This window comes from Dysidea avara, chromosome 2 (assembly GCF_963678975.1).
Source record: "Dysidea avara chromosome 2, odDysAvar1.4, whole genome shotgun sequence".
In the NCBI taxonomy this organism is placed as follows: domain Eukaryota; kingdom Metazoa; phylum Porifera; class Demospongiae; order Dictyoceratida; family Dysideidae; genus Dysidea; species Dysidea avara.
The window spans coordinates 47,614,714-47,640,689 of NC_089273.1; the positions used below are offsets into that span (position 1 = coordinate 47,614,714).

Sequence of the window (25,976 nt, forward strand, 5' to 3'; positions counted from 1 at the left end):
ATGATATTGAGGAATATTGCCGTGACGGGTGTGAAAAACGAGAAGCAAGTGGCGCACCTGCTCACTGGATTGGGCGCCCAGATGTACGCAACTCTGAAGAACATAGTAGCGCCGAAAGCACCAAAAGACTGTGAAATGGACAAGATCAAGGAAGTCCTATTGAAACATTTTAAGCCCAAACAACTCGTAATCGCGGAGCGGTTCGCCTTTCATAAACGAAACCAACTCCCAGGCGAGCCTATCAATGAGTTAGTTATTCAACTACGGCGCCTAGCCCGAAATTGTGACTTTGGAGCTTTTCTAGACGAAGCCCTACGTGATCGCTTGGTGTGTGGGTTACAGAATAATGTAACACAAAAGAAGTTACTTGCTGAATCAAATCTGACTTTACAGAAGGCAGTGGACATCGCTACTGCATCTGAAATGGTTGTTGTGGAGGGTCAACGCCCAGCACACCAACAAATGAGTCAGAAGTCAACTTTGTGAGATATATTAAGCATTATCAGTGTTGTGGGAAACGTGGTCATGTAACATCGGTATGCCGTCTTCGACAGAGTGTTTGCTACAAGTGTGGCCACCTGCAAACAGTCTGCAAGTCATCAATTAAACCTACAGCAGCCCCTGACAAGGCAGTCAAGCGAGTGATGTCCAATGATGATAGTAACTCCCTTGACCAGCTACTGAAGCGTAAAGATGGTGATGGCACTGATAAGTTGGACCTGTTGACCATTACTGGAGGAGTGACACAGGGATACCATGTACACTTAAAAGTAAACCATAAACCAGTCCAAATGGAGTTGGATACTGGAGCTGCAGTGTCGGTTATGTCAGAACAGCAGTGGAAGAGTACGACAAATGGTGAACCTGTCAAGCCATACCAGGGCAAACCTTTACGAGGGTATTCAGGACATGAAGTGAAGGTAGTGGGGCAAGCGAAGGTGAAAGTGGAATATGAAGGTCAACAAGCACAACTACCACTGCTCATTGTAGAAGGTGAACACAAACCAGCACTGTTTGGCTGGGATTGGCTTTCTGCTATCAAGTTGGAATGGACAAGGGTACACCAATTACATAGTGACACGGCAGTTGCAGGGATGGTGAAGCAATTTCCATATTATGTTTTTCAGAAAGATGTGGGATGTATAAAGGGATACACTGCAACTATCAGGCTTAGGGAGAGCATAAAACCAATTTTCAAGAAAAGCCACTCTGTGCCGTATGCCTTGCAACCAGCCTTAGATACAGAACTAGAACGAATGCAAAAAGATGGCATCATTGAACCAACAGACTATTTTTGTACTGTTAATACCAACCCCACCCGATCTAATGGACTCAAATTTTACAAAAATCGCTTCAACACTGCTATTAGAGGTCATAGTTTTTCACAGAAAATCGTCAATGATTGGAACACCTTACCCCATGAAATTGTATTTGCACCTAATGTACTGATCTTTAAGACTAAATTAGATGCATTTTTATATGACAGCCGGTTTGATTTTATTTAGATGTGCTTGAGATTGGTTTTTATAAAACTTTGTCTTCCTTATACCAATTAACAAACAATAATAATTAAACAGACAATAGTGCGTGGGCTACCCCCCTGGTAATTGTACCCTAGAGTAATGGCAAGATAAGAGTGTGCGGACATTTTAAGGTCACAATCAACCAATGTGTGGAAACCAAATCGCATCCATTACCAACGGTAGAAGACATCTTTGCATGGCTAGCAGGGGTTAAGGTGTTCACAAAACTGGATTTGTCACAAGCATACTTGCAACTGCCGGTTGATGAGGACAGCAAGACACTGTTAGTAATTAACACGCCGAAAGGATTGTTCCGATATAATCGATTGCCTTACGGGGTTTCAGTGGCACCAGCCATTTTCCAGTCAGTGATGGACCGTGTCCTTCAAGGCCTACCAGTGGCATGTTACTTAGATGACATACTAATAGCTGCCCCCACTGAGCAAGAGCACAACTTGATTCTGGAGAAAGTCATGAACAGATTACAAGAGAGTGGAATCCATTTACGAGAAGAGAAATGTGAAATTGCCTTTTCTCTTCTCGTAAATGGATTTCACTCTCTTGTAATCTGTTCATGACTTTCTCCAGAATCAAGTTGTGCTCTTGCTCAGTGGGCCCAAGGGGCAGGTTGAGTATCTAGGCCACATGATTGATGCTACCGGAATTCACCCAACTGAAGACAAGGCACGTGCTATACATGAAGCACCAACACCACATGATATCACACAGTTAAGAGCCTTTGTGGGACTACTTAATTATTATGGGAAATTTATCCCACAGGCTGCTACGCATGTGGCCCCACTGTATAAACTGCTAGAGAAAGACAATAAATGGGCTTGGACCAAGGAATGTGATGCTACCTTTAAGACCTGTAAAGACCTTTTAACAAGTGAAGCAGTGCTTGCGCATTATGACACTCAAAAGCCTATCAAACTGGCTTGCGATGCAAGTTCCTTGGCTTAGGAGCTGTCTTATCGCATGTTTCTGAAGATGGAGAACATCCCATAGTATTTGTATCTCGTTCGTTGAGTAAGGCTGTTATAGTCAAATAGAGAAGGAAGCATTGGCTTTGGTGTTCGGTGTAAAAAAGTTTCACAAGTATTTGTTTGGTACACAATTTACTTTATTAACAGATCATAAGCCACTGATATTTATCCTGAATCCCAAGTCTGCTCTACCTCCAATTTCAGCTGCCCGCATCCAGAGGTGGGCAATTTTCCTTTCAGCTTACGACTACTCAATTGAGTACAAGAACACCAAGGCACATGCAAATGCTGACAGCCTTTCACGGCTATCAATGGAGGGGGATGAGGAGGACAATGTAGATAGCGTATTCAAGGTCTCCCTTGTTGACGGGTTGCCATTAACAGCCACCAATATAGCTGCAGAAACAGTTAAGGACTCTGTCCTGTCACATGTATACCAGTATGTGTAAGGGGGCTGGCCACAAAAGGGTGTGAGTGATGGGTTGAAACCATTTTATCAGAGAAGAGACCAGTTATCAACTGATCAAGGATGTGTGTTGTGGGGAACTTGAGTGATCATACCTGACTCACTGAGAAGCCGTCTGCTGAAAGAGCTTCACTACACTCATCCTGGAATTGTTAAGATGAAACTACTTGCTCGTAGCTACATGTGGTGGCCAGGACTTGATGCTGATGTTGAAAGAATTGTTAGGAACTGTCAAGAATGTGCTATGCAACGCAATTTACCTCCAGTGTCCCCACTGCATAGCTGGCCCTGGGCTAACATGCCAATGAAACGACTACATGTGGACTATGCAGAAATTGAAGGGTACCAAGTGTTGATCATAATTGATGTCCATTCTAAGTGGATTGAGGCAATACCCCTACGTCAGGTAATAACAGCAACCACACTTCAGGCACTGCAGACCTTCTTTGCTAACTTTAGTCTTCCAGAAGAGATTGTGAGTGATAATGGGCCACAGTTTACTGCCACAAATTTTGCAGAATATTGCAGGAACGAGGGAATTAAACATTCTCGAACACCTCCCTACCATCCGGCAACCAATGGAGCTGCTGAGAGATCTGTGCAGGTAGTAAAGCAGGCAATGAGAAAAATGGGTACAGCTTTGCCACGGAAAGAACGACTTTCAGAATTCTTGCTGATTTATAGAACAACACTTCATGCAACAACAGAAATGCGCCCTGATGAACTGTTTTTACATCGTAGACTCAGAACTCATCTCACATTGATCTTTCCTAACTTGGCACCTACAGTGGAACACCATCAACAAAAACAGAAACAGCACATGATGGAAAGAAATCACTTGTAACATTTGTGGAAGGGGAGAAAGTATTGGTACGAAATCAGAGGGGGCGAACTAAGTGGCTTACTGGTGTCATCATTAGAAGAAAGAGCCCAGTGACCTATTTGGTGAGAGTGGCAAAGCATACTGTAACATATTGCCATGCGGATCATCTACTGCCTGCTTCTGACTCTACACAAGATAACAATGAACTTCAGCAACCTGATAGTTTGTATGTACCAGAAGCTGATGTGGCCATTGATGAGTCTACGAATGAGGATGTTGAAGGGGTCAATCAACCAGCAAGTGTAGGTGCACCCCTGAGACGGAGTTCTTGCAATACCCAACCTTCTAAAAGACTAATTGAAGAAATGGAGGAACGCTAACTTATATTATTATTATTTCGCTATGTATAGCTGCTAAATTGATTATCAATCTTGTATGATTATTCAGTATATTGTTTTGTATAGGAAGGGATGAATGTAGTGTAGTAGTATTTAGTACTGTACGCATGCGTGTAAGTACATGTGATTGTAGTAATTGATTATTAATAATAATGGCGTCGTAACTCGTTTGGTTGTAATCGCTCTAATCCTTTACAGATGGTGATCAGTTTCCCAGTAACAAACAACACAAGGTCCCCATTGGGTGGATAAGGGTTATGTGAGCAGATAAAAACAACTGAGCAACAAAAGAAATTGATCACTAGCTTTCAACATACTGCTTAAATGTGCTGCCTCATATACATGCACACATGCATTTCACTTTGACACACACATAACACACTAGACGTCTGTATGAATGTCCTATGATACACACAAGGGAAAAAGCAAAGACAAGTAAATAGCAAATACACACAGACACACAATGCACATGTGTGCCACACACATGACACAACACACACAACATATGACACACACATGACATACGACACACACGCACAACACGACACACTTACACACATCACACACACACACAACACGACACACTTGCACACATCACATGCACACATCACACACAGACCTACACACAAATGCATACGTTACATAAGCAACAATACACACAAACTATCAGAAATAATTTATTGGTTCCATTTGGCTGCACACATGATATGCGCACGCACACATATATACACACACGCACGCACACACACACACACATACGACACATAAACACATTTGTTACTGTATATACACAAGCATATAGACAGCTCTACAAAGTGCATGTTATACATATATTATAGAGCAGTCAGTACATTGCGGCTGTTTGTATAACAGATTTCCAACAGGCCTTTGGTATTTCTCCCAATAAATCCAAAAGTAAGTAATACCCTTCTATCAGCTATAGGTGAATAACCTAAAATCTCTTGTTTAAGGCTCATATAAATATAATATAGCACAGAGTAACTGCCTGCAGGCTGCTGTAAAAGAATAAGATTGAGGGCATACCTTCCTTACTTTAATAAGTACAAACTAGCTAAACGTGTATACAACTGATGCAAACGGTTTTTGTTGATTCTAAGAAATATATAATATGCAATACCCTTTGTCAGCCGTCTGCTTCAAATCCGTTAAAATACCACGACTGTTTATATGACTGTTTTATTAGAGTATCTCAATCTTACATGCAAACAACCCTGCCATTTTTGGTAGGACCCAAGTTTTATTATACCTAACTCTAGTAGCTTCATCAGTGGTGTCACAGTTAAATAATGATAAAAATACTAGTGAGATTATACCACTACGTAGCCAACTTTCTTTTTTATTTTTTTATTATTTTTATTCTGGCCCTAATGGCACTCCCATCCTCCCCGATCTCTAGCTAGAAGTTAAACCTAATTTAATTTATAAATGACAAAAAGCAGAAAAAAGAAAAAGCAGCTAAACCTACAGAGCCTACACAGACCTACAAAAACACGCATGGACCGCCAGCATACACACAGCAAAACCCCCTGGACAGGGGCCTTAAGAAGAAAGCCCTGCAGACTACTGACCAAACTGCAGGGAGTGGGAGCATGAAACAGAGTTCAACTCCCACAAAGGACTGCCAGGCAACAGGCTAAATAGATGTAAAAATGTCCGGGCATTTTGGCGCCACAGACAAACAGAGAGTTGCTCTAGCAGATGGCGGTATGCTAGACCACGAGAAATGCCGCTCCTGGTGGTTGTCCTCAAAGCAATATCCTGCAAGACAGGACGACTAGCAGCAGACCATATATAGCTATAATGCGTATGAAAAGGCATTAAAGGCATTTTCGTACGCATTATAGCTATAATACATATATAGCTATAATGCCTACGTAGCTAACCATATATATATATATTTGTTAATGTACAAACTCAATCATGAGTATATTCGTACATATGTAGTTAGCTACTTATTTACAAATTTATATAATTGTTAAATAAATCAAGAGATGGAGCTTGGATAATATGATCATCTAGTTGGTTCCATAATTTTATTGTAAAAGGAAAGAAGGAGTTCATATAAGCATCTACCCTTGTTGGCAACTGCAGAAATCTTTGATGGTGACCTCTAGTTGTGGTGTTGCTTGGTCTAAACTGTTGGTGCACATTAATATCTACCATGTCATTAATTATTTTATACATTAGTGAGGCTCTCAAACTATTTCTTCCCTTCTCCAATGTGTGCCATTGTAAACTGTTCAACATTTCTGTCACACTAGCTGTTCTATTATAGTTATTCATCACAAACCTTGCTGCTCTTCTCTGTACCATTTCTAATTTATAGATGTTATGTTCATGGTATGGGGACCACACTGTACTGGCATATTCTAGAATGGGGCGGACAAATGTATTATAGCAGTAGCATTTAACTGTTGCAGGACACTTTGCTAGATTCCGTTGTAAAAGACTTCTTACTGAGTTTGCTTTTGCAGTGATCATGTTAATGTGTTGCGTCCATTTAAGATTTTTGTCGATAATGACACCCAGATACTTTGTATGACTTACTGATGGTATTAAGGTATTAGATAGGTAATAGGATGATTGAACATAATTCATTTTATTGGTGATTCTCAAAAATTCAGTCTTTGAAGGATTAAATGACATCTGCCAAACATCAGCCCATTGTGATAAAGTATCCAAATCATTCTGAAGGGCTACCACATCTTGTTCAGAATGAATACTTCTGTAGAGTAAAGTATCATCTGCATACAACCGAATTTTTGATGAAATATTGTGTGCAATATCGTTAATGTAACATAGAAACAAGAGTGGTCCCAACACTGACCCCTGTGGCACTCCTGAAGTTACTTTACACAGTTGGCTATATTCACCATTCACAACAACTTGTTGGAATCTGTCTGTCAGGAAGCTTTTAATCCATCTTAATATATTTCCACAAATACCATAGTGACTAAGTTTGCTGCAGAGTCTGTTTATAGGTACGGTATCATATAGCTATAATGCGCACGAAAAATCAATCCATAATCACGTGATCCAGGAAACTAATACCATTAGGTGGTCACAACATAATTTTAAAGTCCAAATAACTTGCTGGAGAAACTAAAACTTTGGATTATTGCAGCCACGCCTCCCATTTTAGTCTCACACGCGCTAGGAAGAAATTTCATGCCGCTTAGTTTGATGGAAGGAAAGCTCAGATCCATATGAAACTTTTGCTGTGTATGAAGTGACAACTAAACTACAATACTGTATAGTGAAGGTTTGTAAGCTTTCCTTTTGTTGATTGCTGGGTTGCTCCGAATCAAAAATACGTGATTTTTGGCCGATTTTCGGCAAAGAGTAGCTCCGTACCAATTCCACAGCAATAAAATGATTTGTTTCTGCCGTGAGTTATAATCAGGTATAGACCTGGACTATATATGCCAAGTATGGGAAGGAACCCAAGCTTCATCCGGAGAGAACACGATTTTTTACGATTTCCAGCACAAAACAATGGCGATTCCCGTCGTATGGAGAAAGATAAATAAGGTTTATTGGTACGTACAAAAATACTTTGAAATGCCCTACAGGTTGAAATAGTAGGGGAGTAATTTTGTAATTATCGATTTTTTTTGATTGCGGACCCTATAGTAGTCTAGCTATGAACGTGAAAATTGATGTTGCTGTAGCGGGCATGTTCATTCATTGTGAACTGGCGTAGTCGGACATAATCAGCTTTGCCAAAAGGTATCCGTACGTATAACGGATTAGAAGCCTTATTGGAGTAGCATGTGGTCATAGCAGACAATTTATGGGCAAGGGTAGATAGCCTCGTAGGGTTTCATTGTTCTAGACGCTTCAGTCTTCAGTGAATATAATGCGCTTGCAAGGATTCTCACTTAATACATGATCGTCTCGAGCAGTTATCTCGTCTAGCTTGTCTTCAAGCCGTCTATAGCGATTGGAGATGCGTCTCGTATATTTAGTCTCAAGGCACCTAAAATGCTGTGTAGCAGAAAGTGTGAATGTGACAGTTTGTGTAGGGTTTACACGCTGTGGAGATGGCTGTGTAGCAAACACTGGAGATTTAACTGTAAATACAGTAAACAATTTCATGTAAACTTTATAGCAAAGATTAACACAAGAAGTATAGCAGCTACAGATATATAATCAAAAACAGCTAAGCTGTAAAAAAAGGTGCGGCCCCAAAAAGGCCATGGTGAAAAAAGATGTGAAATCCAAGGTGGCGGCCAAGAAATGGCTGTGATGGTAGGATAATGGTAAAAATTTTAATAACGACAATTCAGGTGAATTTTGTCTTGGGTTTTTGATTAGATTTCACTTCTTTTTGTGTTTGTATACCCCAAAGCCGGCCTATGGCCGGCTTTGGGGATTTTCTTTTCTTTACCACAGGAAGAAGAAAAGATGAAGTAGATGTTAAATACTTTAAATATTTTATCAGTAAATGTACAAATTATAATTATATATATATATAATACATAATTATATTTATTACAGAACACTCTACACGGTGGTTTCTTTATAACTGAACACTCTACAAAGTGACTTCTTGTAGCTGATATTTCTACAGGGCGATTTGTTTGTAGCTGAACTCTCTACATGATGGTTTCTTCGCAGCTGAACTCTCTACATGGTGGTTTCTTTGCAACTGAACTCTCTACAACATGGTTTCATTGTAGCTGAACTCTCTACACGGTAACTTCTTCTAGCTGATGTCTCTACAGGGTCACTTGTTTGTAGTTGAATTCTCTACATGATGGTTTCTTTGTAGCTGAACTCTCTACAAGGTTACTGCTTCTAGCTGATGTCTCTACAGGGTCACTAGTTTGTAGCTGAACTCTTTCCATGGTGGTTTCTTTGTAACTGAACTCTCTACAAGGTGACTTCTTCTAGCTGATCTTTCTACAAGGTGATTTGTTATAGTTGAATTCTCTACATGATGGTTTCTTTGCAGCTGAACTCTCTGCAAGGTAACTTCTTTAGTTGATCTCTGCACAGGGTGAATTGTTTGTAGCTGAGCTCTCTACAAGTGACCTCTTCTAGCTGATCTCTCTACAGAGTGATTTGTTTGTAGCTGAGCTCTCTACAGGTGACCTCTTTTAGCTGATCTCTCTACAGAGTAATTTGTTTGTAGCTGAACTCTCTACAGGTGATTTGTTTGTAGCTGAACTCTCTACATGGTGGTTTCTTTGTAAGTGAACTCTCTACAAGGTGACTTCTTCTAGCTGATCTTTCTACAGGGTGATTTGTTTGTAGCTGAACTCTCTACAAAGAACTTCTTCAAACTGATCTCTGTACAGGGTGAATTGTTTGTAGCTGAACTCTCTACAAGGTAACTTCTTCTAGCTGATCTCTATACAGAGTGATTTGTTTGCAGCTGAACTCTCTACATGATGGATTCTTTGTAGCTGAACTCTCTACAAGGTGACTTCTTCTAGCTGAACTCTCTACAGAGTGATCTTTTCGTAGCTGAAACTCTCTACAGGGTGCAGCTGAACTCTCTACATGATGGATTCTTTGTAGCTGAACTCTCTACAAGGTGACTTCTTCTTGCTGAACTCTCTACAGGGTGAATTGTTTGTAGCTGATCTCTCTACATGATAGTTTCTTTGTAGTTGAACTCTCTACAAGGTAACTTTTTCTAGCTGATCTTTCTACACAACAATTTGTTTGTAGCTGATTTCTCTACAGGATGATTTGTTTGCAGCTGAACTCTCTACATGGTGGTTTCTTTGTAGCTGAGCTCTCTACAAGGTGACTTCTTCTAGTTGAACTCTCTACAGAGTGATCTTTTCGTAGCTGAAATTCTCTACAGGGTTATTTGTTTGCAGCTGAACTCTCTACATGATGGTTTCTTTGTAGCTGAACGCTCTACAAGGTAACCTCTTCTAACTGATCTCTCTACAGGGCGAACTATTTGCAGCCGAACTCTCTGCAGGGTGATTTAAACGCTCTACAGGGTGATTTGTTTGCAGCTGAACTCTCTACACGATGGTTTATTTGTAACTGAACTCTCTACAAGGTAACTTCTTCTAGCTGATCTTTCTACAAGGCGGTTTGTTTGTAGCTGAATTCTCTACAAGGTGATTTATTTGCAGCTGAACTCTCTATAGGGTGAATTCTTCTAGCTGAACTCTCTACAGGGTGATCTTTTCGTAGCTGAACTCTCTCCAAGGTGATTTTTTCAGCTGAACTCTCTACATGATGGTTTCTTTGTAGCTGAACTCTCTACAAGGTGGCTTCTTCTAGCTGATCTCTCTACAGGGTGATTTGTTTACAGCTGAACTCTCTACATAGTGCATAGTTTCTTTGTAACTGAACTCTCTACAAGGTGACTTCTTCTTTTAACTGATCTCTCTACGGGGTGATTTGTTTCTAGGTGAACTCTCTACAGGGTGACTTGCCTGTAGTTGAATTGTCTTTCAGATTAACTGGTTGTAGCTGAATTCCCTACAGAATAACTTGCAATGTAATATAATTCTTTGATGGAGTAAGTTATAAACGTAGCCGAATGCTCTATTAGGGTGACTGTTCTATTAGAGTATTTCGATCTCGCATTTGCAACACGTAGTTGGCTTTCGAATCATGACTCAGTGGTTTCTAATCCGATTCTTCTGTACTACTGCAAGGAGTTTCTATGATGATTATTCCAGCTACACACCGATTTTCAGCTGATTACTCTAAGCGGTTTGCCTGGTAGGCGTGAAAACTAATAGTTTATTTATTCATAAAAATCGATTGCGTAATTGTGACACAGGTTGGGTTTTGTGTCATATCTCCATGGTCTTTATCTCGATCCTCTTCAAACCACAGAAAGGCACTCCTACGATGGTTACTCCATCTACATATCAATTTTCATCTCATTCCTCCAAGTAGTTTACCCTGTAGGCGTGACAGACCTTTTACCTTATTTTACGCACATAATCGGTCATAACTCCGTGGATGTTTATCGGATTCCTACCAAAGTTGGTAAAAAAATACAAAAAAACCAAAGTTGGTAATGAAATCCGCCTTAATGAGCCCTTCAAGTGTGCCAAATTTCAGCCCGATTGGAGCACGCATTCGTGTTTTATGGTGGATTTTGCGAAGTGTGCGAAATGAAGAAGAAGTAGAGGAAGAAGAAGAAAAAAACGAAGAAATTAAAACGAAATTTTGTTCGCTCGTATCTCGGAAATGGCTGTACCGATTTTCTTCAAATTTGGTATGTAGACTCCCATAACTGGCCGACACGTCTGTAGCAAATGTGGTTCCAATCGGATAAGGAATCACAGAGCTACATAGGTGTGAAAATTGCGTTTTCTTTCTTCCTGTTATAATATACTCACGGTGTGGCGCGCCGGCTTCTTGGACCGCACGACACACTATCGTGTGTCTTGATTTATCACATCAAATTTGTAGCAGAAAGGCTATTGAGCATCCAATATACCACATGAACTGTGCATTAGGTCAGCTAGACTCAACATTAAACATTACAAATTCATTCATATTATTATGCAGAAATCCATTTTGGAATTAGTTCAGGAAATTAAAAAGATGGTGTAGAACAGAAGTACAGTAGTTGGATGTCTGCTTATGTGTGAACAGTTGACCATTCACAAATAATTATAATTATGAACAACTCTAAATTAAAATTAAATAACCCTAATTGGTCACGTGGCTTGTAGTGTATTGACCTGAATGAAGTTTGGATTAGATGAAAGCACAAGAAGGGAGCCTAAAAGTTGCTGTTTACCTGTTTGGTGGTTTGTTTATTCTACTAATAATAACTACCACTTGGTTACTAGATGATAATGGATTTTTACAGCCCAGGGAAGTGACCATGAATGCTCTGTAGTGATTTCTCCCTCTGCATATAGCACCAACTGATAGCGATAATAACATTACTTGTATTTAAGTTAGTCACTTTAGCATAATAGCATGTTATTCTTAGTTATGGACATTTCTGATATACAGACAGTGACATGTACCAGACTGCCCAGATAAGAGAGTTTCCACTGTATAAGAGAGGTTCCACTGTACAAGGGAGGTCGCTACTTTCCACTGTATAAGAGAGTTTCCACTGTACAAGGGAGGTCGCCTACACACTAGTGGATATTAAATCCCTAATTCAGTCTATGCACTCATGACTGCATGAAGTAGAGATTAAATGTCCACTAGTGTATCTGCAGGTGTAGGTTACCTCCTACATTTTTGTGTCCAATCAAACATAAAACTCCTAATATTTCCTCTACTTGTTCATTTCCTTTTTTGTATCAGTTAACTAGAGCATCTGAGGAAAGCGGACACCGTTAGCATATCCTCATGGAGAATCAAGCAGGAAATAGGGACACCTTCGTACTCATTTTCTTCCGTTTGTCACAAGAAGCACAAGATAAATCAGTGTGGCTGTTGCTAAACAGTTTTAATCACTTCATTTTAGTCTTGGTATTAGAAACATTCAATTAACGGTAATAATTTTCAGTAGTGCTTATATCCTCCTCTGGGCCGCACGAAACACTACCGTGTGTCTTGATATTATTGTCCCATGTACATAACATTCAGTGCTTTTTTTGTTATAACCAAAACACTCTTCATGCTGTAGAAAGGACATTTTGCATGACAAAGATATTTTTAGTACTTTAGAACTTAGCTTAGCCTACCTGTTTGCCATGGAAATAATAATGTATCATTAATTTACTGGTAGCATAGTACCTGCTCTGTAAGAAAGCTATATAGAGATTAATAGTTATTTCAACAAACTGCATCTAGCTGCTAGCAAAAAGTTTCACTTTTCTTTACATGATCTCCAACTAAATGCAGGCCAATGTCAGCTATTTTCCAAACAGTATAAATACGTATTTATATGCAGCTGGGATAATACACAATCACCGATCGACCAATGGCTTTAAAATTCTGTCTGGTTAATGATCAACAATTCATGTTAGAAACTAATCTATTTATTATTAAGACTTTACAGCACAAGTGCTGAAGGTCTGAGGACTCCTGGTCCTACAGCCTGTTTAAAGCTGTTACAGAAAGTATGTTTGAAAGGGTGGAGAAAAGAGAAAAAATCCACAACTAAACCTGGGCAGCCTCCAACCTTCAGCCGTCCAATTAATGCTCAAACGCTTGCAGAGTCTGCCAGGTGGTCAGCATGTTTCTCCTTGTTAGTTTCAAGTATATTACCCATAGGAACCTTAGATAGTGACTTTATTATCTCAACGTACCCAAAGTGGACATTATTTTATTGATTAAGACTTTGCAGCACAAGTGCTGAAGGTCTATAGTGGAGCACTTATCAGTATATGTACAGCATTCTTGTGAATTACTTTACTACAATTCAAGATCTATCATTTACTAAAGACTATAAAATATCCAAGAAAAAAAATCTGTTCACCTATAAAAGGTCACCTGTTTTTGGATCCCATAAGAATGTTTACAATGTATACGTATGTTTATAGCACAAAAGTGACATGAGTTGTTTCTCAAGTGTGTCAACTACTACCTGTTAACTATGGCAAAGGAAGAATGTTCCAATAGTCCAAAGAGTCCATCTTTCACTGATTAAGTTGCTCTGTTGCTTGTAACAGAATGGTTATTCCTAGCTGCTAATAGCAGATAAGAAACGTGGCTTGAAATTTACCTACTGTAGCCTTTATGGCTTGCTATTGTGCATGAATTGCAAGATACAGTACTTATTAAAGCTTTTATTGGATTCTTGCTATGTTTGTTACACTTGTATACTTGCATCATCCAAAACATATCTGTGCTTAAAACCAGCAGCTGACAGTTAACTAGTTGGATAAGAAGACATCTAATTAATGTTATCCACTCATCAATATAATTGCTTCACTACCCCCCTCTGGTGTTGGAGGGGCTTTAAGGGGAAGTTGATATGAAATTGTTGCCTCACCACAGGGAGAATTTGACAAGCCCTCAAGTGTGTTTTGTTACTACCTACTATACAACGTCAAATCCTCACTTTGCACTTGGGGTTTATGGTGATGATTTTTACATGTTAGGTTTGACCTAGATACTATGGGTCATTTGAGATACAGGTGTGTGAAACCCCCACCATAGCCTCATATACCCTAAGTTGGGGGGAGGGGGTCATGCGATGCATTGATACCTACCTTTCCCAACCTACAAACTCAGATATCTAAAATAAAACAGCTAATTTATGGTAGTTTAATTAGTGAGGTTTTTCTCCTGATTATTCAGCCTTGCTTGCTAAAATGATTCTAGTTAATATGCATGTTATTTACTCATCACTCATAAATGATATATTGGCACATATGTACAATTACTGTATGTACAGTTCAAGTTGGTCCACCAGCACTTGTTCATCACTGAATGTATCATTAGTACACAGCCCCACTTCTATATCATCTATAGTAGCCATATCCAACTCCCTATAGAACCATGATAGGTTGGGGTTATCACAACAAGTGCTACCAGTAGGACAATCTACACCATCCCACAAAGGGTCTGACAAGTAATACAACGAAACAGAAGGGTCACCAGGAGGTGTATAAGGACCACTTTCACAACAGTAATGGGGTCCAATGAAGGAATTTGGCCCATGACCAGGATTAGCAGTGCAAGGACAATTGGAACTGTCATTGACTGCATAATCATCAGAAAGTCCTGCAGCATATGACCATATATATTGAAGAGGGTTACCATGAGTTATAGACAATCCATCAACTCAAGCAACAGGGTCAACTAAAGGAGTTCTTAATCCATCAGTACCTCCTTCCTGATAACCTCTAGCCATTCCACAAACTTTCTGGAAACTTATTCTTTTAGAGGAGAAAATTACAGGATAACAGGCACCACTGTCACTTGGTGATCTACAGAAACTGATACCATCGCGTGAGCTTCTCCATATCACAGTACGCATGACGTAAAGGATTAATAATTATGCCAATAATATCCTGACCTGTTATTAGTTTGTGGGTTCCAGTCATAGATCTCCTTACAGGATTCACCAGGAAAGAAGGAATAATCAAATTGATAAACGTCACATTGTTCAGTAGCTGCTGCCAACATTGCAGCACTGCACAGCAATACTAATGAGATTGAAAGTATCATCTTGTATGGGTGACTGCTACTAAAGTAATTCAAATATTTTTCAAATTCCATAGCAACTTGTTGAAAGTATTTTCGGTTGATCTGAAAGCTTGTTTGGGCTTAGTTGTAACTGCCTTATTGTCATCTGGGAAAATTGAGGCTGGTTTTTGGGTGATGTTATTTCGTGGGCAATGCCTACTGCTTTGTGGTGGCTGTTATACAATACTATCATACTATATGATAAAGAACACTAAATCAACAGAATTAGTGCTAACACTAACTCAGAGGTGTCATATGCATGCATCAGCATCTTCAAAGAAAGTGCTTAGTGGTTATAATGTATACAATACCCTTTTAGGATAGCTTGAGAAAACTATTAGTTAGTTCAGTTCTTGAACTAAAGTTTTGGTTTAGTTTTTATCCAAAAGTTGAAAGAATTTAGCTAGATCATTAATATTTAGTTATTTCCAGTGTACCAGAACTAGAATTAAATTGATGTACTAAAACTAGATTTAGTTCTTAGCACCAAGACAGCACTACTAATTTCCAGTCATTTGCAATGTATCATAATAATTATGTACATAAGCCAATGTAAGGTTTGCCAAACAAAATTTTGATGAAATGCTTACCATGCAGAGTGCTTAAGATAAATTTTGAAGTGGAAAAATAAATGGAAAATATTGACAAATTGTAATCATATGCTCACAGATATGATTGTCTAATCTCTTATTTTGTATGTAAAGTACTATAATCTATAACTATTCTGACTACTACAATGTGCAAGTAATGAACAGCCAATACAGTGTATAATATAATATAATAATATTACTGTATGTACAGCTCCAGTTGGTCAACTAGGAGAGCTTCATTGCTGAAGGCTTCATTAGCACAGATCCTCACCTCCACATCATCCACAGTAGCCATATCCAACTCCCTATAGAACCATGGTAGGTTGGGGTTATCACAACAAGTGTTACCAGTGGGACAGCCTAAACCATCCCACAAAGGGTTATGCAAGAAATATGTATCAAATATGTTTGGATATATTATAGTGCTGTTATTGTTCCCAGATTCACAATAATAATTTGATCCAATGAAAGATGGTGGAAGATATGAAGAATCAGGGTGTGCAGCACAAGGACAAATTCCAGCAACATATGACCATATGTACGACGCATAGCTACCATGAGTTATTGTTAGTCCATCTAGCCCAACATCAGTATCAACCCATATGGGTACAAATGCATCAATTGTTCCTTTCTGATAACCTCTAGCCATTCCGCAAACTTTCTGGTAATTTATTTCTTTAGAGGAGAATACTACGGGATAACATCCACCACTGTCACTTGGTGATCTACAGAAACTGATACCATCATGTGAGCTCTTGTTCCATCCAGTTGGACATTCATCTCCTCTGGTAATATTAACACTAGCAATTCTAGTCCATCCACCAATATTATTACATTCTAATCGTTGCTCCATATCACAGTATACACGACGAGGAGGATTAATGAGCCAATAATATCCTGACCTGCTATGAGTTTGTGGGTTCCGGTCATAGATCTTCTTACAGGATTCACCAGGAAAGAAAGGTTAATCAAACTGATAAACATCACATTGCTCAGTAACTGTTGCTAACATTGTAGCACTGCACAGCAATACTAATAAAATTGAAAGTATCATCTTGTGGGCGTGACTGCTACTATATAAAGTAATTAAAAACATATAAACAGCTTGCATAGCTGTCATAAGAGAATAGCTAATTAATCGCTGTACATACAATAGACCACAAAGTACAGTGGAACTTCAGTTTATCCGGACCCCACTTATCCGGATTCTCGGTTACGCAAACTCAGTTTGGTCAAATGAAGGAGTTTGGACATGGGCCAAACATGTATTGGTCTGTACCTGTATACTAACACTGTCACGTATGTGCATAGAAATATGTACAGATAATTGATATCATGGGCACATGGGTATGAAAGTGGTTTAGTTGAAGAAATGATGAAAATTTTGTTTATGTTTACCACATCATAAACAAACGCATGTGACATGCATACAGTTGCGGCTACAAAAACAAAACAAAGATTTTTGAATTCTCCATTAAGATGCTGTATATGTTTTTAATTCATTTGTGCCTTCCTTCTCTGCACAATAAAAAGTTGTGTTTTTTTTGTAGCGGCATGCATAGCTAATTTTACGATTTGTGACCGGGCCTGCGAAAACAGGGCATGTGGGCACAAACTACACCCAATCACTCTACAGGTGATATCTTAGTACTGGAAAAGTATATTTCCATTCTGTAACTTGCATCATGATGCCAATTAAATGCTTACTACAAGCTGAAAATTGCAATGCCATATCATAATGGTACAAAAAGTTATGAGTGATGAAAGTGTGAAAAAGTAGGCAAAAATCATGTGCCCACATGCCCTATTATCGCAGGCCCGGTCACATTTTTAAAAGTTCATATACATGCTTGTGCAATCAAGTTTGATTTTTGTTGAGATGGTAAATTATTAGTTTAAAGGCTGGATTAGACCAATACAAAGCCTACAGCTGCAATAGGATGGCCCATTAAATTGCTATTATGTGAATCAAATAATTTTTTCAGCTTGGCAGTAAACAAAATGACTGAACTGCTATTTTCAAGGGATTGTATTAGAAGGCATTCCAGCCTGATCTTAAAATTTTTGAAAATGGACTTTTTGTAGTATTGATTGCTGATCATAGAAATATGCAGTTTATTGGGTTGGAATCAGCTACTTTAGCATGCACAGTGCGTTAAACAGAAAAAGGTTCAATTTTTTCTTGGACTCCCATACATTGTAAAGGAAAAATGGTACAATTGAATTAGGAAGCATGTACTGTCTTGAAACTGCAGTTTGTAATGTAATGAGAGTGACTTCAGGGTGTATTGGATCTCAGTGATCTGTACACTTCTCAATACAATGGTGTATGTCCATAATATAGGCAAGGGCTATCTCAAGTAATAGTCCAGTCATTTTATGGAAAATAAGGGGTCAACCTTTAACTAATTGCAACACAAGCTTTCTTAACAGTTCCTAGCACAGAAAATTGTACTCTATAACATATCAAAAGTCCTAAGGAATCCCATGACGGGAAAGTGACCTTTTAGTGACCTTTTACAGCCAATTTTTGGCAAAAATTGAGAATTTTGCCTCTATTTCATCCAAATATCAACCAAATTGGTCAAATGTGGTATCAAATGAATGGTCTCACTGAAAAGAAAAATGTGATACTTATTTGAAGTCAATAGCTCATTTCGTTCAGAAGTTAGAGCCATTTAACTGATCAAAAAATCGGCCGCCCACGCACTTAATTAAATTTAAGGTTTTCACTATAGTAGTGTTCTTTTCTTGACTGGAAGCACACTTTAAGCTGTGGTAAAAGACAAAAAATGACAAAGGAGATTTGTGGCACTTCAGGACTTGACTGTTACCATGGAAACCAGTCTGTACTATTGTTAGCTTGAAGCAGTTACACACTGTATATAGGCCTAACACACAGATCCACCAATTATATTGCAAACTGTACAATTTTGAATTTGCTATGCAAAGGTGGCTAGTATATGGGAAGTTCAAATAAAATTTATATAGCACATTTATGTCAACAAATCACATTCAGCTGTCAGCAAAATGCTCAGCTTTAAAGGTTTCAGCATATATTAATTATTAGTGTCCAACTAATTGCAGAGCAATGTCAGCTAATTTTCTTGTAGTATAGAGGTAGAAAACTATTACTATCACACAGCTGGGATTATTATGCTCCAATAACTGTTGCCATGATAACTAATGGTGTTGTTTACTTGGCATTAAAAAGAAGCAAAACAGTGTCTTTCTTTTGATTGCTGTAGACTATTAGAGACTAAAGCAATAGATTTCAGGTATGAGAATCAAAATCAATACTGTATTTTTCTGCCAACTAGTGACTGCTGCCAACCTTTTTGTATTTGTGTTAATAAGATTTGTGAAATCAAGAATTCAAACATTTTAGTCATAGTAGCCATATATTTTTATTTAATCATTAAGGCTGCTATATATGCCTTTTAATTTACTTGGACATTGTTGTGCATGGCCATTAATTTGTTTTTTTAGGTTTTATTCTTCATGCAATCCTTGCACATTAAATTTTCTTATTCTATTATTTAGCAAGCTTTATAAGACAATTGAATAGCTAGAGTGCTATCCTCTGATCTCAATGGATAAAACATGGAATACTAGAAGAGTGTGTCATTTGCAACCTACCCATAGAAGCATTATCCAAAGTTACCCTAGGAGAAAAGGGATGCGCAAGCATCAATAAGGCAAGTGAAGAAAGAAGAGACACTGTGCATTGCGTACCTGGACAGTTGGTACACCAGGAATGTCGCCGCCAATATTGTAAACCAGATCAAATAGCTAAAACTTTAAGAGTGAAAGAAGAACAACCAGGTACAGCAACAGCTACAAACACTGGTAAGCATATGCTTAGGTCAACACAGAGGGAATTTAATTTTGGCACTGACTGCTTCTTTTGTGGTGAACCAGCAATTGTTGACAAAAAAAGAAAAACTTCAGAAGTTGTAACTGCAAGAACAGTTGAAATGAGAGCCACAATTCTAGCAGTGTGTCATGACAGGGGGGATGATTGGGCAAATGCAGTACAGGCTAGAGTATTACAAGTTCATGATCTACACGCAGCTGATGCAGTCTATCATAGAGTGTGCAGTGTCAATTTTTGCACCATGAAAAACATTCCCTTGGCTCATGGATCAGAAGGGAATACTTCAAAAAAGGTGAAGTTAGGTCGACCACAAGAGAAGCAACAATCAGATGCATTTCTTGAGACTACAAAATTCCTTGAAGAAAATTATGATGAACAGATTACTATTTATGATTTGATCCAACACATGGAAGAGTGTATGGTTGACAGCGAGCTAGGTGCTTACAGTTATCAATGTATGCAGCAAAAGCTCAAAGAACATTTTGGAGATAGAATTATTGAGACGGAGATCAATGGTAAACCAAATGTTGTTACTTTTAGAAATAAAGCCAAGACAATCCTCCATGAATTTTATTGCCATCGTGATACTGATTCTGAAAAGGAAAAGATGAGGATAATAGAAACCGCAGCCAAATTAATCAGGGAAGACATTAAAGCAGTGAAAACATCTAACTCTGTTTACCCAGGCTTTGAAAATCTAGGATCTGATGTATGTATCAACTTTTTACCAGAGTCTCTGAGATTGTTTCTTACAGGTTTAATTATAAGAAAAGAAAACCAGATGAAAATTGCTTCAATTGGGCAAGCTATAATGCAGGCAGCTCGTCCCAGAGTTTTATTGGTACCTTTACAAGTTGGTTTGGGTGTGCAACTGCATCACCAGTATGCATCACGCTTCCTCATCGATACATTACATCAGCATGGTTAGCCACATCAGCATGAGTGTATTCAATTGTCTTATAAAGCTTGCTAAATAATAGAATCTAATCCAAAACAGCCAAGCTGTAAAAAAAGTGTGCGGCCCTCAGAAAGGCTATGGTGAAAAAAGATGTGAAATCCAAGGTGGCGGCCAAGAAATGGCTGTGATGGTAGGTTAATGGTAAAAATTTTAATAATGACAATTCAGGTAAATTTTGTGAAGCGGCACAAAAATTCACCTGAATTGTCGTTATTAAAATTTTTACCATTAACCTACCATCACAGCCATTTCTTGGCCGCCACCTTGGATTTCACATCTTTTTTCACCATAGCCTTTCTGAGGGCCGCACACTTTTTTTACAGCTTGGCTGTTTTGGATTAGATTTCATTTCTTTTGTATTTGTATACCCCAAAGCCGGCCTATGGCCAGCTTTGGGACTTTTTTAACCTATGTTTTTTTTCTTTACTACAGGAAGAAGTAAAGATGAAGTAGATATACTTTAAATATTTTATCAGTAAATGTACAAATTATATATATAATACATATGTGACCGGATTTGCAAAAAGGGGCCTTCCACACACATCCAATTTGCCAACTTTGACAATTGATAACTTCAGATTGGAAAGAGCTATTGCCTTGAAATTTGGGCAGTGGTGATTTCTTTGCAGCTGAACTCTCCACATGATGGTTTCTTTGTAGCTGAACTCTCTATAAAGGCAATTTCTTCTAGCTGATCTCTCTACACGGAGATTTGTTTGTAGCTGAACTATCTACAAGGTAACTTCTTCTAGCTGATCTCTCTACAGGGTGATTTGTTGGTAGCCGAATTCTGTACAGGCGATGTGTTTGCAGCTGAGCTCTTTACAAAATGGTTTCTTTGTAGCTGAACTCTCTACAAAGTAACTTCTTCTAACTGATCTTTCTACAGCGTGATTTGTTTGTAGCTGAACTATCTACAAGGTAATTTCTTCTAGCTGATCTCTCTACAGGGTGATTTATTTGTAGCTGAATTCTGTACAGGTGATTTGTTTGCAGCTGAGCTCTTTACAAAATGGTTTCTTTGTAGCTGAACTCTCTAAAAGGTAACTTCTTCTAACTGATCTTTCTACAGGGTGATTTGTTTGTAGCTGAACTATCTACAAGGTAATATCTTCTAGCTGATCTCTCTACAGGGTGATTTGTTTGTAGCAGAATTCTGTACAGGTGATTTGTTTGCAGCTGAGCTCTTTACAGAATGGTTTCTTTGTAGCTGAACTCTCTACAAGGTAATTTCTTCTAGCTGATCTCTCTACAGGGAGATTTGTTTGTAGCTGAACTATCTGCAAGGTAATTTCTTCTAGCTGATCTCTCTACAGGGTGATTTGTTTGTAGCTGAATTCTGTACAGGTGATTTGTTTGCAGCTGATCTCTTTACAGAATGGTTTCTTTGTAGCTGAACTCTCTACAAGGTAATTTCTTCTAGCTGATCTCTCTACAGGGAGATTTGTTTGTAGCTTAACTCTCTACAAGGTAATTTCTTCTAGCTGATCTCTCTACAGGGAGATTTGTTTGTAGCTGAACTATCTGCAAGGTAATTTCTTCTAGCTGATCTCTCTATAGGGTGATTTGTTTGTAGCTGAATTCTGTACAGGTAATTTGTTTGCAGCTGAGCTCTTTACAGAATGGTTTCTTTGTAGCTGAACTCTCTAAAAGGTAACTTCTTCTAACTGATCTTTCTACAGGGCAATTCGTTTTTGGCAGAATTTTCTACAGGGTGATTTCTTTGCAGCTGAACTCTCTACATGGTGGTTTCTTTGTAGCTGAACTCTCTACAAGGTAACTTCTTCTAACTGATCTCTCTACAGGGTGATTTGTTTGTAGCTGAACGATCTACAAGGTAACTTCTTCTAGCTGATCTCTCTACAGGGTGGTTTCTTTGTAGCTGAACTCTCTAAAAGTTAACTTCTTCTAACTGATCTTTCTACAGGGCAATTTGTTTGTGGCTGTATTTTCTACAGGGTGATTTGTTTGCAGCTGAATTCTCTACATGGTGGTTTCTTTGTAGCTGAACTCTCTACTAAGTAATTTCTTCTAGCTGATCTCTCTATAGGGTGATTTGTTTGTAGCTGAATTCTGTACAGGTGATTTGTTTGCAGCTGAGCTCTTTACAGAATGGTTTCTTTGTAGCTGAACTCTCTAAAAGGTAACTTCTTCTAACTGATCTTTCTACAGGGCAATTTGTTCGTGGCAGAATTTTATACAGGGTGATTTCTTTGCAGCTGAACTCTCTACATGGTGGTTTCTTTGTAGCTGAACTCTCTACAAGGTAACTTCTTCTAACTGATCTCTCTACAGGGTGATTTGTTTGTAGCTGAACGATCTACAAGGTAACTTCTTCTAGCTGATCTCTCTACAGTGAGATTTGTTTGTAGCTGAACTCTCTACAGGTGATTTGTTTGAAGCTGAACTCTCTAAATGATGGTTTCTTTGTAGCTGAACTCTCTACAAGTTAACTTCTTCTAGCTGATCTCTCTACATGGTGATTTGTTTGTAGCTGAATTCTGTATAGGTGATTTGTTTGCAGCTGAGCTCTTTAAATAATGGTTTCTTTGTAGCTGAACTCTCTCAAGGTAACTTCTTCTAGCTGATGTCTTTACAGGGTCACTAGTTTGTAGCTGAATTCTCTACATGGTGGTTTCTTTGTAACTGAACTCTCTACAAGGTAACTTTTTCTAGCTCATCTTTCTACAGGGTGATTTATTTGTAGCTGAATTCTTTACAGGTGATTTGTTTGCAGCTGAGCTCTTTAAAGAATGGTTTCTTTGTAGCTGAACTCTCTACAAGGTACCTTCTTCTAGCTGATGTCTCTACAAGGTCACTAGTTTGTAGCTGAGCTCTCTACATGGTGGTTTTTTTTGTAACTGAACTCTCTACAAGGTGACCTCTTCTAGCTGATCTTTCTACAGTGTGATTTGTTTGAAACCGAACTCTCTACAAGGTAACTTCTTCTAGCTGATCTCTCTACAGGGAGATTTGTTTGTAGCTGAACTCTCTACATGATGGTTTCTTTGTAGCTGAACTCTCTACAAGGTAACTTCTTCTAGCTAATCTCTCTACAGGGAGATTTGTTTGTAGCTGAACTCTCTACATGATGGTTTCTTTGTAGCTGAACTCTTTGCAAGGTAACTTCTTCTATTGATCTCTCCACAGGGCGATTTGTTTGTAGCTCAACTCTCTACATGGTGGTTTCTTTGTAGCTGAACAATACAAGGTGATTTTTTCTAGCTGAACTATCTCTTTTCATAGTTGCATGAACTCCCTACAAGGTAACTTCTTCTAGCTGATCTCTCTACAGGGTGACTTTTGTGTAGCTGATCTCTATACAGGTTTCTTATTTCTAGCTGATCTCTTGAATTCTCTTCAGGGTGACTGCTCTATTAGGATGACTGCTCTATTAGAGTATCTCGATCTCGCACTTGCCGCACCAAGTTGGATTTCGTGTTATAACTCCGTGGCTTTAAGTCTTATTCTTCTACACCATTGATGAGCCTTTCTAAGATGATTACTCCATCTGTACAACGATTTTCAAAGCATTACCCTAAGCGGTTTATCTGGTAGGCGTGGCAAGCAGTCGTTTTTTTATTAGCTATCTCGATTGCGTAATTGTTACACACTGTTGGTTTTTTCGTTGTATCTTCCTGGTTTTTAGCTCGATTTCTTTCAAACCACAAAAGGTTTGAGGTTCAATAGTTAACCTATTCACCCACCGATTTTCAGCTTCTTCCCATACGCGGTTTACCCTGTAGGCGTGACAACATATTGGTGTTATTTTTCGTGAATAATCGCTCATAACTCTTTGCCTGTTTATCGTATTCCAGCGAAAGTTGGTACCGAGATGCGCCTTTATATCCCCCTTCTGTGTGCCAAATTTCAAGGCAATCGGATAACGTGTTCGCGTTTTATAGCAGTTTTTGTAAGTGTGCGACAAGAAAAAGAAAAATAAGAAGAAGAAAAAAAACGAAGAAACTGAGCCAATTTTTGAAGTCGCATATCTCGGGAACACGCGAAGCGATTTCGCTCAAATTTGGAATGTGGAGTGCTGCAGTTGGAGGGAATGTCCACAGCAAAAATCGTCTTGTTTCATCAAGGAAGCACAGAGCTACGGAGGTGCGAAAATTGCGTTTTCTTTCTTCCTGTCAATATACTCACGGGTGTTACGCGCCGGCTTCTTGGGCCGCACGACACACTACCGTGTGTCTTGATAAGAAAATTTAATGTGCAAGGATTGCATGAAGAATAAAACCTAAAAAAACAAATTAATGGCCATGCACAACAATGTCCAAGTAAATTAAAAGGCATATATAGCAGCCTTAATGATTAAATAAAAATATATGGCTACTATGACTAAATGTTTGAATTTTTGATTTCACAAATCTTATTAACACAAATACAAAAAGGTTGGCAGCAGTCACTAGTTGGCAGAAAAATACAGTATTGATTTTGATTCTCATACCTGAAATCTATTGCTTTAGTCTCTAATATTCTACAGCAATCAAAAGAAAGACACTGTTTTGCTTCTTTTTAATGCCAAGTAAACAACACCATTAGTTATCATGGCAACAGTTATTGGAGCATAATAATCCCAGCTGTGTGATAGTGATAGTTTTCTACCTCTATACTACAAGAAAATTAGCTGACATTGCTCTGCAATTAGTTGGACACTAATAATTAATATATGCTGAAACCTTTAAAGCTGAGCATTTTGCTGACAGCTGAATGTGATTTGTTGACATAAATGTGCTATATAAATTTTATTTGAACTTCCCATATACTAGCCACCTTTGCATAGCAAATTCAAAATTGTACAGTTTGCAATATAATTGGTGGATCTGTGTGTTAGGCCTATATACAGTGTGTAACTGCTTCAAGCTAACAATAGTACAGACTGGTTTCCATGGTAACAGTCAAGTCCTGAAGTGCCACAAATCTCCTTTGTCATTTTTTGTCTTTTACCACAGCTTAAAGTGTGCTTCCAGTCAAGAAAAGAACACTACTATAGTGAAAACCTTAAATTTAATTAAGTGCGTGGGCGGCCGATTTTTTGATCAGTTAAATGGCTCTAACTTCTGAACGAAATGAGCTATTGACTTCAAATAAGTATCACATTTTTCTTTTCAGTGAGACCATTCATTTGATACCACATTTGACCAATTTGGTTGATATTTGGATGAAATAGAGGCAAAATTCTCAATTTTTGCCAAAAATTGGCTGTAAAAGGTCACTAAAAGGTCACTTTCCCG

At 38.5% G+C, this 25,976-nt stretch overlaps 2 protein-coding genes across 2 annotated transcripts; one reads left to right on the plus strand and one right to left on the minus strand.

Annotated features, from left to right (window-relative positions):
* On the plus strand, positions 1 to 486 carry LOC136248171 (uncharacterized). The gene has a single exon (XM_066039985.1). The coding sequence runs from the start codon at positions 1 to 3 to the stop codon at positions 484 to 486; it is 486 nt and encodes a 161-aa protein (XP_065896057.1).
* A 14,001-nt stretch (positions 487 to 14,487) lies between these two features.
* LOC136246101 (uncharacterized) lies at positions 14,488 to 16,956 on the minus strand. The gene is made up of 2 exons (XM_066037563.1): positions 16,111 to 16,956; positions 14,488 to 14,611 (listed from the first exon to the last, which is right to left on the minus strand). The coding sequence occupies exons 1-2, from the start codon at positions 16,752 to 16,754 to the stop codon at positions 14,503 to 14,505; spliced, it is 753 nt and encodes a 250-aa protein (XP_065893635.1). The 5' UTR covers positions 16,755 to 16,956; the 3' UTR covers positions 14,488 to 14,502.
* Positions 16,957 to 25,976: the final 9,020 nt, after the last annotated feature.